This window comes from Maylandia zebra, linkage group LG1, assembly GCF_041146795.1.
Source record: "Maylandia zebra isolate NMK-2024a linkage group LG1, Mzebra_GT3a, whole genome shotgun sequence".
NCBI classification, from domain to species: Eukaryota; Metazoa; Chordata; class Actinopteri; order Cichliformes; family Cichlidae; genus Maylandia; species Maylandia zebra.
In genome coordinates this window covers 29,206,439-29,224,649 of record NC_135167.1, presented here as the reverse complement: position 1 = coordinate 29,224,649, position 18,211 = coordinate 29,206,439, and the positions used below count along the sequence as shown (strand labels likewise).

The 18,211-nt window shown below is 42.4% G+C and overlaps 2 protein-coding genes across 3 annotated transcripts in view; both read right to left on the bottom strand.

Moving 5' to 3' along the window:
- Positions 1-5,777: 5,777 nt before the first annotated feature.
- Positions 5,778-7,641, bottom strand: rxfp3.3a1 (relaxin family peptide receptor 3.3a1). Its single transcript, XM_004557943.3, has one exon. The coding sequence runs from the start codon at positions 7,431-7,433 to the stop codon at positions 6,447-6,449; it is 987 nt and encodes a 328-aa protein (XP_004558000.1). The 5' UTR covers positions 7,434-7,641; the 3' UTR covers positions 5,778-6,446.
- Positions 7,642-10,922: 3,281 nt separating this feature from the next.
- Positions 10,923-18,211, bottom strand: part of LOC101487673 (E3 SUMO-protein ligase PIAS1) — a 69,997-nt gene continuing 62,708 nt past the window's right edge. For both annotated transcript variants that reach the window (XM_004557940.4, XM_004557941.4), the window contains exon 13: positions 10,923-16,271. In XM_004557940.4, the coding sequence (XP_004557997.1) occupies positions 15,909-16,271 (363 nt within the window). In that variant the 3' untranslated portion in view covers positions 10,923-15,908. The remainder of the gene's footprint in view (positions 16,272-18,211) is intronic.

The window sequence follows — 18,211 nt, the reverse complement described above, 5'->3', positions numbered from 1 at the left end:
TTTCTTCACCTTTAGACAACAATTCTGATGGCAAAAGAGCCAAACGGGACAGGCAACCCCCCCCCCCCCCCCAAGAAAAACAACTTTGTTGTTTGCATAACTCAGTTACTTTTTTGAAGAAGTAACTATATAATTAATTGCCCAACATTGCTCATTATATACTGTATTTTGCAGACAGAGAGTTACAGGACTCATTACACTATTTTTACCCTTCCGAGACCAATAAATATCTTTGCAAACCTTTAATGGTGTTTATCCATTTGTGTGGTGGTAAAGTGAGTTCATATTTAAATTTTTATACTTGAGAGAAACAACAGAAAATTATAACACAGTGTTAAAAAAGACTCAAAGAAGACAGAAGGTTTTTTTTTTAATGTTTAAACCTATAAGCTTTTTCTGATCACTTATATATTTTTTAAAGCAAAATCTTGGAGCTAAATCTTACTGCATTAATTACTCATTCTCTGCCTCTTAAAAGTCTTTAAAAAGCAACCTAACAAATAAAGAATAAAAAAGTAATAAATTTCATTCCATTGCATCAAATTCACCAAGAGCAGGCATAAATGCAGCAAAGCCCACATAAATTACCAAAGGACTGGCCTTCACCTTTATGTTAAAGTGCTTCCAGTGTGAAAAGCTATTATAAAGGTCTAATTTGACAGTAATGGCATTTCTGAGTCTAAGCTGCAGTTAAGTGAAATCTGTTAATAGCAACATTAAAAATTCTAACAAAAAAAAAAAAAAGAGCCTCAACTGGACTGCATTCAGACAGTTCCTTCTACCCCTCAGTTTGCTGTTTGATTGTACACATTGGTGAACTGGAAAGCACTGATGAACAGCAACAATCAATTCTTGTGGGGTCTTTTATTTGCAGTTTGCACCAAGTCAAACATGGCGGTGTTGTGTGATGGTCTGGGGCTGCTTGCTTTTGTTTATGAAACCATGAATTCTGCTGTCTGCACGACAATGATCCACAAACGGCAAGTCCAACTCCGAATGGCTTAAAAAAGCCCCAAAAGAGGCCATTCATGATCAAAAACACTCCAGTGTGGATGAATTAAAATAATTCTGCAAAGATGAGTGGGTCAAATTCCTCCAAAAGACTAATTGCCAGTTATCTAAAATACTTAACTGCGGTTCTCGCGACCAAGGGTGGCACGCCCAGTTATTAGGTTTAGTGGGCAGTTACTTTTTCAAACAGGATTGAATTCATCATTTAATAAAGGCTGCATTTTGTATTTACTCAGGTTATCTTTGTCTATATCAGAATCTATGTCTGAATATCTGAATTTGCTTGATGATCTGAAATGTGTGGGACAAAAATGCAAAAACAAAAAATTAAAAAAACAAATCAGGAGGAGGGCAAATACTTTTTAGTGCACCATATTATATTAAAATACGGTGCATATCTCTTGCTACATCTCATGTCGTTATATTTTGTTTCCATTCGTGCTGTCCCTCATTCCCCACTGTGTGTTCTGTCTGCCTGTTTAGTTTAGTTACTTTCCCTGTTTTGCCCACTGTCCAGCAATAAAGCTGAGTTGTTTAAGTTCACTTTTGCCTCTGCGAGTCCTGCTCTTGTGTTCACCATTCCTGCCTGCCTGCTCACAGTCATGACAGAAACAATATGTAATTTGTTCCAATTTCTTTAAAGGAATCTATGAAAAATGTTAAAGATGACACAGTTTGACAAGCATAAAGTAGAATTATTTTACCAACACCATGATTCCAAAAGAGCAGTTAGCTGAATGCTTGGCACATCTTAGCATGGTGTGCAATTTGAAAAAAATGGACAAGTGGAAGATAGAAGAGAGGAGGTCAGGAGGGGACATCAGTGAGTACAGCCATCTGTAAAACACGGTGGAGGCTCTGTCATGGACTGAGGCTGAATGTCAGCCAGTGAAAATGGAGTAAAAGCATAAATGGATAGAAAATCACATAATGTAACACTGCCAGTCGTGGATTGGTCTCCCCAGAGCCTGGACCTCAACATTACTGAAACAATGTGGGATCATCCTGACATAAAACAGAACAAAAGGCAGCCAACATCCAAAGAAAAGCTTTGAATGTCCTTCAAGAAGACTGGAGAACTATTCCTGAAGACAACCTAAAGAAATTAGAAGAAAGCTGAACAAGAGAGTTCAGGCTGTGTTGAAGAATAAAGGTGGTCATATCAAATATTGACCTTTAAGTTCATTACAATCATACATACTCTGTTTTACGTTCAAATATTTATATATCCATATACTTAAATACTGTATTTCCATGTACGCTTGCACGTTTCAATAAGACACAGTACTGCATATTTCATCTCTAATTGTTATCAACCAACTAACAGCACTTTGAATGGAAGGAATTATTATCTGTGTCCTTACAGCATGTCAAATAAAAGAGAAGAGAACAAGACGAGAGCAACATTAAGGTGACATGTTCACTGTCTAAAATTCACAAAGAAACCGGTGGAAGGAATTTTAATACCGTTGTTATGGCTACCTTTTTTCACTCTACCTTGGTCCTCATCTGTTTCCCTGATTAAGGCCCATTATGGCAGGGACATTATTATTCAGCAAGAAGACATAATGGCAAGAAACATTTACACATCTCTTTATGTGAAATGGTTGGAATTTATTAGCAGCCCTGGAGATTTTTCTCACTTTCATTCTCTCAGGTACACAGAAGACTGTTTCTGCAACACTGATTAGCGCTATAAAAAACTGTGTTTTCCTCCCAAATGTCAGTGCTGTGAAAAGCCATCCAATGGTAGGAGATGACCTTTGCAAGACCTGCAGAACCTCTTTGTGATTAAAGTACCAACAAAGACTGATGGGACTTTAGTGACTTATGAAAAAAGTGAAAAGATTTCTTGTTCCAAGGCTTGATGGACGAATGTAAGAAAGAGCTTTCTTTTCAGTCTCAGCATAATTACCTTGAGGTGTTCAGCCTTTAAGACTACCCCTTGCAACCCTGATAAGGACACGCTAAAGAGAATGGATGGATGTTCAGACTTCATAAAGAAACACTGTTCATTATTCAGTTGGGTTATGCACTTTACCCTCTTCACTCATTTGACACAATCTTCTATTGGAGGAGTCATCAAGTATTGGCAAATCAAACTGGCTGGGTGATTCTGTGTAGAGGGAATGCTTGTTTTAATATAATAGTGATATTTGGTGACAGCGTATTGATCATCATCAATCATCTTATCATAAGCTAAACACAATGGTTAGAAACCTTACTCATTTGAACATCCAGTAAAAGTTCTTTTTTACAGTAATCTCTGGTTTTTCACAGCTCTGCTTGCCTCATGTTTCCATCCCTGCCTACGACTTCCTGATATAATTCAGAGTACAACAAAGACATTTTTTAGTCGCCCAGCAGTCATTCATTTGACTAACAATGCCGCTGCTCTCCATGCTGCCACACTTTGTAACAGGTGGTGGGAAACTCAGTGATTTATGGCCATTAAATTCCCACTGAGCATATGTTGTGGTGACTCCAAGTTCACCACCATGCAAACTACATGTGTACATGAGAAGTGCATCTGTATGCCAGCTCAGGTGTCAGCTCGTGAACGACATCGAAATTACATTCATTTTCTGCTGACTTTACTTACTAAAATTACTTACTAAAACTTAAAAGGGGCGATCGTGGCTCAAGAGTTGGGAGTTCGCCTTGTAATCGGAAGGTTGCCGGTTCGAGCCCCGGCTTGGACAGTCTCGGTCGTTGTGTCCTTGGGCAAGACACTTCACCCGTTGCCTACTGGTGGTGGTTAGAGGGCCCGGTGGCGCTAGTGTCCGGCAGCCTCGCCTCTGTCAGTGGCTCTGCCAGGGTGGCTGTGGCTACAATGTAGCTTGCCATCACCAGTGTGTGAATGGGTGAATGACCGGATATGTAAAGCGCTTTGGGGTCCTTAGGCAGGGCCGGCCCGTGGCATAGGCCGTATAGGCAAATGCTAAGGGCGCCGTCCATCAGGGGGCGCCACGCCAGTGCCACAAATGTTGAAAAAAAAAAAAAGTTGGTACTATTATTTCTAAATACAAAAAATAATCCCACGTTAATTAAAATGCAAAGTAAAGCTTATTTAATAGAAATATTATTTGTTACAACATTACACTACACTGCTGATGTAGGGGGGCGCCACCTAAAATCTTGCCTAGGGCGCCAGATTGATTAGGGCCGTTTCTGTCCTTAGGGACTAGAAAGAAGTGTACTTTATTGGTCCCCGTGGGGAAAATCCCTCTCTGCATTTAACCCATTCACTCAGTGAAACAGTGGGCAGCCATTGGGCGCCCGGGGAGCAGTGTGTAGGGACGGTACCTTGCTCAGGGGTACCTCAGGGTAGCTGTTCAGGGGAATCGAACCCCCGACCTTCCGATCATGGGGCCGCCACTCTACCCACTGAGCTATCCCTGCCCTAGTAAAGCGCTATATAAATACAGGCCATTTACCATTTAAAATATGGTGACATATTTATGATAAGTCCTCACATAATGAGTAATGCCAATTAAGACACATCTGTTACCCGTTTGTATGATATCAGTGTACCTGTAATGGTGGTGAAGTGGGGGGAGTAAGGAAAACATGTAGAACTTCCTGTTTAAACTTTAGGAAAAAGATGCTTTGATTGATACATTTAAACTTTTTGCCATTTACATCATTGTGATAAATCTAAACGAGTTATTTTGTCTTTTTAAAAATACTTTGAAGTTTATTGGATTTATGCATAGTCAAAGATCTTTGCTCATAAAAGCAAACGTCACCAAATGCAGAAAAGGGGCTCTTTCCCAATTTTATCTTTGTACCTGTAGCTATTTTATACAAGCAGTAATGTAGATAACTGTTTCATATGCTGTTGAGATTTGGGTTGTTTATTAAAACAATTATTTATTTGATCCCGTCCTGATTTTGTTGAAGTTTTCTCACTTACAAAGAAATGAACAGTTTCTAATTGTTATCGAAGTTTCATTTGCATGTATATATGCATATATTACTTAAAAAAAACAGCTCGCTTTCTTGAAAGCACAGTGAGTGACAAATATTTCTGTTTACAGGATCACGTGTCGCATTTCTGGCTTTTTAATAGAACAGAAATATCTAGGAAAGCTTAGCTACTTAGCGACCGTGGCTCAGGGAAGCGTATCTGTAACCGGAAGGTCGCCGGTTCGATCCCCGGGCTCTCCGTCCTGGTCGTTGTGTCCTTGGGCAAGACACTTTACCCTACCGCCTACTGGTGATGGCCAGAGGCGCCGATGGCGCGATATGACAGCCTCGCTTCTGTCAGTCTTCCCCAGGGCAGCTGTGGCTACAACTGTAGCTGCCTCCACCAGTGTGTGAATGTGAGAGTGAATGAATAGTGGCATTGTAAAGCGCTTTGGGTGCCTTGAAAAGCGCTATATAAATCCAATCCATTATTATTATTAAAAAAAGTATACACGCATTAGTAAATTAAAGAAAAACTTGTCTCCCTCTTTTTAATTCGACATTTTACATTTAGTTCAATTCAGTCAGCAGCTGTCCAGTGCTCATCCAAAAATAGACCATAATCTCTGATATGAATGTGTAACTTGTATTTACCTGACACCTGCTCATTGAGAGGCTCTTCTTTTCATATGATGAGTAAGTGAGGACGCAAAGCCATTACAAAGTCGCTTCATTTGAGATCACCAGCTTCCATGTTCTGTTCACCGTCACATCAGCTGCTCATGAGTCAAACCGGTAAACACCTGCTAATCAGATCACCCGTTTCATTAGTTGTGAGGATAACTGACCCACGTGACAACTGAAGAACAGTTTTATTATCACACACACAAAGAGTACATACATTTTTCTCGGTATTTCCAACAATCATATTTCAGTTTCTTTTGTGTCTCTTTGCACCTGTAAATGATTGATGTCTAAAAAAAAGAAAATGAAACACGTGACCTGCAACTTTCACCTCTTTGCTTCAAGCCGGTGAAGACTTTAAGTGCGGTTGTGTGTACGCTGTTAACAGTATTTGCCAAGACATTCACCGAAGGATGTAAAAGGCGTTTAGCCACTCAACACCACCAGCACACCTAAGCATATTGTCATGCGCAATTACGTGCGGACTTTGAACTAGAGACACTCACAAACATCATAGATCATTTTGGTGAACAGCTGTTGTGCCATAATGTTCATATTTGGACTAGTTTTTACACAAAATAGGTGATTCTATAGAGCCCAGCCCTACAAGCTAAACGATTCAGCCACATTACGCTTTAAAAAAGTAGATGGAGTAGTAGACTTTAAAATCAAGAAACACTCATCAAAATTAAAAGTTTCTGAGTCTTGACACGATGTTGCTCGGCCTGATTGCTTATTCTGGTTGTTTTGGCTCGTTTTCTGCGTGCGCATTAAGCGCGTCATTGTCTGCCAACACCTTTCGCCCTGCGTAAAATCATCGGCAGGACTCGACAAAACACCCACTATCCTCTGTGTATCAGACCTCTCAGTTTGGTCCTAAACTCCTTTCTCATTAGGCAGTAAATGATTGGGTTGAGGCAGCTGTTGGTATGCGCCAGACACACTGTCAGTGGGAACACATACGTATGAACCGTGTAGTACGCATTATCCCAGTTTGCAGCGTTCAGTTTGACCAGTACGCTCCACAAGGTCATGGCATGATTTGGCATCCAGCAAAGAAAGAAGCACAGCACGACGATGGTGATAGATTTTGTAACTTGGGATCTGCGTTTGGGGTTGCTGGTTTTCATACTCCGTTTGCGGATGAAGCGCAGCAGCATGATGTAGCTGATGGACACGATTGACATGGGCAAAACAAAGCCTACGACGATTTTCTGTATGTGGTAGAGTGCTAACCAGTACTGTCCACCTGGAAACCTCAGCAGACACAGTTTTTCTCCAGTTACGCTGGTGACTGTTGAGAAAATCGACGTGGGCGCAGTCGCCAGAGTCGCCAGTGTCCAAATAATTGCGCAGACCCATTTGGCGGAGCACGATCTCCGCGCGGTTCTGTTCTTCAGGGCAGAAGCGACCGACCAGTAGCGGGTCACGCTCATGGCGGTGAGGAAAAACACGCTGGCGTACATGTTCATCACGGTGACGGACAGGATGATTTTGCACATTGCATATCCAAACGGCCAGCTGAAGTCCAGCGCGGTGTCCACGGCCCAGAAAGGCAGGGTGAGAACAAACTGCAGGTCCGTAACGGCCAAATTGAACACGAAAAAGTTCACTCTGGACTTCTTCCTTTCTTGTTTGACCCTGATAAAGAAGAGGACCAGCAGGTTGCCAACCAGACCCGCAGCGCAAACGACCGAATACACCAGACAAATGAAGAATCTCAGAAGCGGGGTCCGGTCTGCGGTCACGTCTATGTCCACGAGGTTTTGGAAGAGCTCCATCTCGGTCACTGACTTGTTCAAATAAAAGCTTTCATTTTCTTCACTCATAATGCCAGCCAGCAGCTCACAGACACTTCGGGATGAACTAGATGCAGGTGTACACTTTTTTTCTTAAGTCTTTTTTTCTTAAGCTAGATCCAAACGGCTGCATCTCAAGAGTGCCACAAACTCATCTGTCTCTATCACCTCCCCTCGCTCGCTCCTTTCTCCAAGGTGCATCATCATCCCGCATCTCCGCTCTCCTTAGCACGACAGGACCACTCACCCCACCAGTGGCGGTCCTAGCCTGTTTGGCGCCCTGGGCGAACACTCCCTCTGCCCCCCCCCACACACACACACACAGATAAAACATATTAAGGATTGTACATTAACATAAAGCTGTTGTACACACACACACACACACACACACACACACACACACACACACACACACACACACATATGAAGAGAGAGAGAGAGAGAGTATGCATAGTATGCAAACGCTACCAAACAGCCATCATAATTCGTCATACAATGAGAACAGGACAAATCAACAATTGACAATGACTAATTAATATTAAAATCTGTGACATAATGTATTGTTTGGAGTTTAGTCCGTTACTGTTACTATTTTTACCATTTCTTCTTGGAGCAACTGTAATGCACATAATTTCCTTAGGGATTAATAAAGTATTCTGATTGTTTCAGGATGACCTGCCATTATCCAATGACACATCTGCTTACCTGTATCTTTTGCTCGTTTCTCCTCCTCTTCTTTTCTCTTTTTTCTAAACTGAGGACCTGATGGCTTTGAACTTTTCTTGTCCATCTTCCATTGGTTTTAATTTTGCACTGCAGTATGAACACCCATCCCTCAACCCAAGGATCACCACAACATGATCTAACACACCTACACCTTAGTTCACAGATTCACTTTGTCTAGGGTGCATTTCTGAGATTTCACACAACCCAGGATTCAAATCATGAATACATAATGGGCTTGGATTTACATCATTATGAATGAAATGCGCTCTATTTGGAAGCAGCCGCCCCCTCCTCCCCTTTCGACGGGTTGTGTGTGAGACTTTAAATCATCAAACTGTAAATTTTAAATTGTTATTGATCCCTTTATCCCTAGTCCTAAAGTGTATATTTATTTTCTTACTCTTCTTATATATATTGTTTGTTTACTTGCACTGCTGTAACTGGAGCCTCGTTGTCTCGTCTCTCTATATACTGGACTGTAGCGGAGATGACAAAGTTTACTTTGACTTCAGCAGCAAGCAGGTGCACCGAGGGCTCTCGCGCTCACTTTTCGTGTATAGAATTTCGAAAAAACATCAGTGCAAATTATAAGTCTGTATTATAATGTCTGGTGTTTTCGTGTTTGTTGGTTTGTTTTTATTTTGTTTTATTTTGCGAGTTGGTTATTGGATGCTGCTCCAGCCAGCCAGAGAATCCCCCGCCGCCCCGCCCTCTCCTCTCTGCGCCTCAAGCAGCAGGCGCACCTCGCAAACGGAGGGCGCCCTTACTCCCAGCAAATGGGCGATAGAAAACCGATCGGTGCCTATGCCATTCCCAATATGCGCTGGCTGACGTCGGGGCAGCATGAGTACGAGCAATTTTTTTAAAATTTTTTTTTACCGATACCCGTAATGTCGCCCCCCACCACGATGCCGCCCCCGGGCAACCACCCGTGTCGCCCGTATCTAAAACCGCTACTGCACCCCACCCCTCTCCACCCTCCGCCTCTCGACCGGAAGGTGGAGTCGAAGTGTTTGGCGAGCTCAAGGTTCGACCATCAGAGCGCGCTCCTTCATCAAACCCCGGAAGGCGCGTGCAGTTAATCATTTCATAATTATGTTAATTAATCAAATGTTCCTGTCAGGTTGCGCTTTTGTCACCGGCGGAACCGAGCGAGTCTGTCCAAGCTCTGACCGTCATTTACAAGCAAGCGAAAAGTTCAAGACGACTCTCCACCGCCACCCAGTGGAGAGTCGGGTGGCTCCCCAGCATTAGGGAGCGTTGCATTCTTCAAGTTGCTCTCCACAATAATGCACTGATGTAGGCAGTGCATTATTGCACTGCCTACATCAGTGCAATAATGTAGGCAGACAAATGACACGACAAACAAATAAGACTGTACAGCTTCTGAAGAAAAACACGGAATGAAACCCTTGTAAACTCATCTGTCCTCCCGCTGCCTTCTCTTAAACTCTGCAGGTAATAAATACACTTGCTGAAGCTGAGCTCTTCGTGCTCCTCCGCACGAAGAGCTCCCTTCGTGCGGAGGAGTATTAGGGCCACATTAAGAAAACATATATATTATTGATCATTTTTGAATAAAGTCGAAATGTGCAGATTACAGTTGTTATTTCAAGACAATCTGTCACGGCTGCTCTACTTTACATACAGCTTATACTTTACAAAATGCTTTGTGTACACGAGTTTGTGAAACAAGTTGATCAGCCGTCTTGCGATACAACATACATGCTCTTTATTACACGAGGGTGGAACCATCAATAAACTCGCATCTGTCCATGACAGAGCATTTCATTTTGTACAAATTCGGCCAACTCTTCCAAGTTTGTGTTTTTTCCTTCTTTTCCGCGTCCTTAATGATCACCACAATGTGCTTATTAGCTAAAAGAGAAATCATGTCCTTCCTTGTTACTACACCGATTCTGAAGTGTGATTTCAGAATCGATTCACGAACTCACACGATACAGCAACCGTGGCAGCTTGTCTTGAAACAACTGTAATCATATATATATATATATATATATATATATATATATATATATATATATGTGGCACCTAATACTCCACCCCACCGATAGGGCAGAAGCTATACTACAACTTTGATGTTTTATGCTGACGTCAGCAGTGTTAATACGGAAATGGTCATGTCATAAAATGCTGTATTTTAAAAAGTGAGCCAAAGACAGTGTTTATGTCTCCCAGTGACTACTATACTGCTTTAAAGTTTCAGATCATCCAATGGATCTAAAGCTTTTTCCTAATTGTGTGACCCTGACCTTTGACCTTAAATTGTTTTATTATCTTTGCCCATATGACTGGAGCAGAACTGACTGAAATCTTTGTCTTCTATAAGCTGTAAAAACATAAGACTTTCAGATATATTTGTGCAGTGTGTGATTTTGTAAAACTTTATGGCGTCATTGTGACGTATTGAAAAAAAAAGCGTTGCACAGCTCTCTGTGCCCTTTCATATATTACTCAATATGATTTGTTGAAATTTTTTTTAAGATGAACTTTGACCTTAGGTGCTAACAGTGAAGGTCAAACACTAAGCCAACTTAGGTATTCATGTACCCCAGGCCTAGCATATTATTGTAAAGTTTGAAGATGATCAAACTGTAAGTAATCTAAATCTTTTAACTTATTATTTGTTGTGATCTTGAGCTTTTACTGGTATCTACCGTCAGTCTACCGCCTACACTACTTCCAAACAAACAGTAGCGATTACATATGCCCTCCGTTCGGGAGGAGAACTAAAAGGATTAAAAGAAGAAAGACGAAACTCACCAAGAGAAATAGCAGAATGCATTTTATTACATCTAAACTTTTCTACATAAACAAGTAACATTCAATAAGTAAACAATTTCGTCCAATGCAGGTAATAAATATTTTTTTTTTCCCACTTGGTATATTTGTACAAACTGACACGGGTCTAACTGTACACCGTCTTCTCCTTTCCCTCCTTTCAGGTTTGTTTTCCAGATTGGAGCCACGAAACAGAACCTGTGAATGTTTTAAGGCAGTGAGTGCAGATGTCGTCTCAAGTCTGACTTTGATATCGTTTTCATAGCGTGGAACTCGTTATTGGCCACGGTCGTATTTTTTTTCTTTTCCCTGTTTTTTTTGGTTCGTTTTTGTTTTTTAAATAATAGTACAGCTTCCATTTTCTAAAAAATATATAAATTATTTTATTCTCTCGCTCTGAATCGACGCACAAAAGCATACAAACGGACATCAAACACCCATGTCTGGATCTGAATCTTTCAGTTTTCAGTGTTCCACACGAACATAATATACACGTCGCTGATTTTTCCCTTTTGTTTAAGGTCATGACAACCAAAGAGTTGAGTTGCTTGTCGAGGCTGACTGTGGAGTACTTTTGAAAACACACTTAGGAGTAACTACTGTTTTAAAAAAACAAAAGTGGCCTTATTTCACATGTTCTGTGTGTGTGTGTGTGTGTGTGTTGCTGAGGAGGGACTGAGAAAGCCGCGACCTTGTGCTTATCCATCCTGTTTGTTAGAGTGAAATAAACCCAGCTCAATAAAGACTGCTTCGCCCTAAACACTTGCTGCGAATGAAACCACAGGAGGAGGGAGCAGCGGACACCTAAACGAGGTGGAGTTGGATCGGACCTTTCCCCGCCTTCACCACAAACACATTCAACACGGTCTCTTCTCCCACTTCATGTTGCCATCGTGACCTGCTGCCCAACGAGCGCCACGACAGACGTTTCAATAAATTAAGACGGTGATGGGATTCATTCAGTTACTGTGACCACCTCATCAAGTATCCAAACACTGCTGCTTAGTTATAAAACTGACGTGAGAGAACGTGAAGGACCGAAGGTTTCACCAGCAAAGCAAGCCAGGGGAGCTGAGATAAAGGCACAAACGCACAGGCTCACGTAGTTCCTGCTGCCCAGAAACGATCAACTCACCGAGCCTGAGCCGCAAGCGAACAGCAACAGTTCACTTTGGGAGTGAAATCCACACGATTTCCACAACGAATGCTCTCGCATGCAGCTTCCTGCCTACGTGACATGGTTCTCATGGGTGACAACCATCAAAAGAACAAAACAAAACAACCCACCAAAGTTAAATATTGACATAATGGTAATAATATCATAAATAATGTGGTTCCTCTTTGCCTACGGTTATGGTTGGAGACTCTCTGCAATCTGAAAATCCTGCCACAAAACACACAAACAGATCGACAGATTAATCTGATCGGCAGTAGCTTTTCACCTCGTTTTCTCCGAATATAACAATAAAATCACCGTCAATCGTGAAGTGGAAATCTGGTTTAATGACAGGCCTGTATGCACACGACCAGGTGTTTTTAGGCTGGTTCCAGGAATCAGAGAAGTGCATCGATTGGAACATTTAGAAAATCCATCAAACTGCCTGCGGAAGATCCCATGTATCAAAGGATTAAATTAGCACTTGGAGCAAAACACTATGCAGATCCCCACCCAAACAGTTTAAAGATGGAGGAGCTGTTTTTGTTTTTTAATTTGTACTCATTAAAAACACAAGGAGAATAACAAATAATCCCGTTTGAATACACGTTTTCTTTGAACAGAGAAAACGTGTACGCACTTTTATTTTCTGAAACAAGATTAGCAACTCTGACAGAATACAAGGTGGTTAAACTTAAACAGCTGTTAAAGAGAGGATCACTAAATCCAAAATATAATTTTAAATTTTTATTCCTGCAATCATTTATCTTTGCTGCTGTGGCTCTGTGTTGAGACCTTCCTTGCTTACACATAGATGGAGAACTGGAGATGTGATATTACGTCAGGCGCTGTGTTAAAGATGGAGCTGAGATTAAGGTGGGTTGCAAAGCGGCTTGCAGATGCTTCAGGTGACTGGGCCTGGCTTTGAAATCAGCTGATCTGCTGGGGTTGGGGTGATCTTACCTCTGTTGTCAATTTGAACCTTTTTCTTCTTTTTTTTTAAATTATAGGTTCTTGTTGTTATTGAAGGGGGATTAATGTTTCACTGAGATGAGCTAAAGCTTAAAGGCAGCTGTGGGAACACGGCAAAAAGCTTTAAATCTTTTGACACTAAAGGCTCTGAACGGTTTTTCTTCCGCCTGGCCAAAGCAGCAAAAATGCCCAAACCTGCACGTGACCGCCACTTGAATAGAAAAACCTTTAAATTCCTGACAGAATCAAACAATATTTCAACGAATATCTACAGCAACTCTTCATTAAACTGTTTACTGACAACCCATCGGGTGCTCACTCACACCGACTCGGTCATTTCTTAACGGTAAGCAGCAGGAACTCGAAGCGCATTAAATCAAGCGCGTAATAATAACGCATGTGTTTTGTGCCCTTATCGTAAATATTACCCAAGTCAGCTCCAGAGAAAACACACACGCACGCACACACGCGTCATTTCCATTTATGAGTGACTACACAACACCTTTCTGAGAAGTTGTGCTGCTGGCAGGGAAAAAACAAAGAAGTAAAATGCACATTAAATAAAGTCATATAACATCAGTTCCCAGAGACTCACACACTCTCAGTCATGGAATTCAAACATTATGTAAAAATATAATGTACAGAAATATGAATACAAAATAAATAAAATACTGTACGACATACACGACACAGACGAGACTTGTTCTGGCAAATGACTGAGTCAGTCTGAGAGGTGGGGGGCGGGTTCCCATGAGAAGACCTGGGAAAAGATTTACAAATGCCAAGAGAGAGACACAGAGGGCGAGACAGGGAAGGGTGTATCTGGTTTGTCGAGAGTGGAGGGACAGGGCAGAGGATCTAATGTGATGGGTTGTGCTGTCAGAAGCGATTATCTCACGGTGGCGGGGATAATTAGGCTCTGACGGGAACTGCCCGTGTCCGACCTCTGGAAGAAGAGCGTCTAAGAGAGACGGATAACAGGGGACTCTGAGAAAGTTTCAAGGACACAGAGAAAGGGGGAGGTGGGGTGTGCTGAACGGGCACCGGGATTAACGGTGTCACCAGTAATGTGACCAGATTACAGAGGATCTCTGCAACATGGATCTGTTAATAACCTGAGGGGAGCAGAAAGCGCAAGCGTGTCCAGTCTTAAAACTGCAAACCTTTCACTTTTTTAAGCTGAACGTTAACGCCGTCCTAAAACCGCTGCGCTGTTCTGACACTTCCACATCACGCTCTGAACATTGCAGAGGTTTTTTTCATTTAAGAAGCAGACAGGCAATGTATTTTTAAACCATCTGACTCGGTGCCCGGTCTAAAAAGGGACAAGCTGAGATTGCCTTCTTCAACTGTGTCCCACTATTATCTGCTTTTCCCAAATAAAACTCCTGAGATGATATCAGTCACAGGTCTGATCTTCAGAAGATGCATTAAAAGGAAAGTGGGCCAGGGGTTGTGGGTAAGCTTTTAAGACATTAATCTGAGCAAAAAACAAGAACAAAAAAACCCCAAAAACAAAAGAACAGGCACAACTTTAAGCTTAGTCACGTGCTATGGACGCCTGTATCTTTAAAAAGGCCTAGCGCTGCTACAACACCAATTTGACCTTCATCATCAACAGAGAAGACGAGACACGGTGGGCAGAGGATTAAGTGGCTTAAAGGAAGGACAGCAGACTGAAAAGACTGTGACGCACAGATCAAACTACCCTCTTGATTATTTTGATCATATTCAGGTACCGTGTGTGGTTTTTTTGTCGTTTTTTTTGGGGGGGGGGGGCATTGTGCAAATGAAATAAACAACTGTAACTGTTCCATCGAAAACCTCTAAACTGGCAGGTATAAATAGTTTCACTTCTAAATGCTGTCTGCAGGTAGAGTCTCTAAAAGGAGGCGGGAATTGAGGAGAGGAAATGAAAAACATTAAAATAAAATGGAAATGGCTAATTCCACACTCCCCACAGCATCAACCTGAAGGTCAAAGGGAATGCATATATATTCATATATATATATATATATATATATTTCTAAAGGCTTAAATATCATACATAACTTAAAAGCATAATAAAATTATTAGCACATGAATAAACTGTATATTCAGCGTCTGAAAAGCTCCCGTCGTCGGAGAGAGACACAAAATGCCATGAATTTGAACGTGAGAAAAAGAGAACAGCACGCAGAGAGAAGTGAAGTTTAGATCGGAGAAATGCAAATCTGACATCTGGAAACGGGGTATAGCTAAAAGAGAGCAAACCACATGGCAACAGGCATATGAATGAGCTCGTGTTTGTGTGAGAACACACAAAAAAATTAAATCCGACTCAGCCCTCCACTTACAAACAACGACTGAAGCAGCTCTCTAGACTGAAATTGTCCCGATTTAACATACAAAAGTAAAAGAGGAAAATAGATTCTGTTCTCTGTACACGGTGCCGCTCCTTTGTTTTTATTTTAAAAAAAAAGAAAGAAAAAAAAAAAGAGAAAAGAGCCCCCCCTCCTTTGTGTTTTTGCTCAGGTAGCATCTTTGCTCGTTGTGCCGGGTTGGTACCAGTATAGCAGTAACGTGGGTTCACATGCTGGACAGGTTTCTGATCTAAAGTCAGCACACCAACACAATGTCCACACCTTTAAGTGATGACTCGGGACTGGACTAGGATCAGTTGTCCGCTCATATTATTAGTGCTCTTCTTGAGACCGACTCGTCGTCACGGCTCCTCGAATGTTCAGGGTTTGATGACTCGCGGGGGGTGGGGTGGGGGGGCAGTCTAGTTTCTTAAAAGTCACCCCTCGCGGTTGAGTTTGTTACTGGATTCCAGCTGTGCCCGCGCCGTCATCTCCACTCATCCAGGGTCAGTCCAACGATATAACATCGGGTATCCCGCCGTAAATAGCCGCCACCGCAGCTTCAGTGCTGCTCCGGCTGGCCACCACCCCGGGATGCGTGTGTGAGGAGTGTGAGCTCGAATGTGAGGACGAGTGTGTCGAATGAGTGTCACGGAGGCTGCTGGACGAGACCAGGCTGCTGGTGCTGCCCGAATTGCTCACCCCGTTGGTCGGCGCTGTCAGCGAAGGCGCAGAGGAGACTGCCGATTGGTCGAGGAACAGGTGGGAGGCGGAGGAGGAGGTGGTGTAGGGCATGAAGCGGTTGAGAAGCAGCTCGTGGTCTTCTGAGGCCGAGGCAGCCGCCGCTGCTGCCATAACCATGTTGTAATGCTGAAAGGAGGCAGAAACAGAAGCAGGGAGGGGGTGTTAGTGAGGCACAAAGTCCTGAAAGACCCAGATGTGGGTCAGTTTAAGTCTGAGAGTAGTTCAAATATCATTCACCCATCTGCATATCCTGCTTTTATGTTTCTCATTTACTAACAACACATTCAAACAGCGAGAACATAAGAGAAGAATAAGAGAAACATAAGAGATTACTAAACTATCCCAGACAAACAGACAGAACTCTAACAGGCAATCATTGTGCATTTCACGCAGGTGAGCTGTTCTGCATAAGATACAGTTTAATAACAGACAATGTAGTGCTCTGTCATGGTGAAGAGAGAGGTGAGTGTAAAAGCAAAGATGTGCCTACGCTCAAATATGGTCACAAGCTCTGGGTAGCGACCGAAAGAATGAGATCATGGATACACGTGGTGGAAAAGAGATTTCTCAGAAGACCTCCCTTAGAGATAGGGTGAGGAGTTTAGCCATTTGGGCAGGGCTCACAGTAGAGCCACTGTTCATCCACATCAAAAGCAGCCAGCTGAGGTGGCTTAGGTGTCTGACAAGGATGCCTCCTTGGCATGGTGTTCCAGGCATGTCCCATTGGGAGGAGGCCTCAGGGTTGCCCCAAGACACGTCAGAGAGATTCCATCTCTTGGCAGGCCTCCGCTGGCCTTGCTGTTTCCTCAGATAAGCTGGAGGAGGTTTAGAGGGAGGCTGCTGGCTCCGTGACCCAGCCCCGGATCAGCAGAAGACAATAGATGGATGGCGTTCCTTTTTACTAAAGTGTGTATAGTGTGATCTTGTTAGTTTCACTTCACAACAACAGTCATCTATCTCAAGGTTCTTTGTAAGGTAAGGTAATACCTAGGTATGGTAAGATAAGACTTAGGTATACCTAAGTCTTTGTTCATATGGGACAGAGATATCCCATATAAATGATGGTTTAGCGAGAGTGGGGAAATAGAACTCCATTAAACAGGAAGCGACTTTTACCTGAACCACAGAGAGTGTGAAAGGTGGAAATAGTCATCTGCTGTTTCTGAAGTCATGACTTGCTCCATTATAGAACACATTATGACCAGGAATAAAAAAAAAAAAAAACAGCCAAGCCAACTTTATTTATAAAGCACTTTAAAAACAGCAACCACTGGCCAAAGTGCTGATAGGTAGATAAATAGACTGAATATGACCCAAAATGAGCGACTTAGCCCATAAACTCAGCAAGAGAGAGTCAAGAAGACAGAAAGAAGTTTCCCTTCAGACTTCTACATGACCCAAAGTCTGGAAAAACAGATATCGCCATCTGGTGGTCTTCGAAGAGAATGCAGGGTCAAGGAACTAATTCTTCATACCCATAGGCTGCGGTCATGACCCAGAACGGGGGGGGGCACATACGGCGAGCTCTCCAAAAACTCTTTAACTCAAATCTCACGTATTATACTGCATGTACAGTCGCTGTCACAGGTATGGATACATGCAGTTGTGAAGAATGTGTAAAACTGACCTACGCCTGTAAGTCATTACAGGTGACCACTGGAGCACAGGTGTATTTAAAACTTTCAGGAAGCAACGAAACCGCTCTCCAACAAAAACTCCTCACTGTGAAGTCTGTGGATTCATGCAAAGCAATACTGACTCTTGATGTGCAGTTGCTGTTGAATTTTAATACTATTTTAGACACATATGGCATCCCATTCATCCTCACTGGCAGAAGAAATCCCAGATGCAGATAACAGCTGGATATTGCACTACTGAAGCTATGCAAGACACTCTCATTTGGCAAACCTTCATCTCTCCTTAAATAACCAGTACAGACTACAGCCCAGAGGCAGAAGAAATGAAAACACTCGGTAACAGACACATTTTATGAGAAATAACACAAAGAGGGCAGCTTGTTTCTGAGGAGGGCTAAAAACAAAGCTTGTGCTTTCTTTTTTTCCATA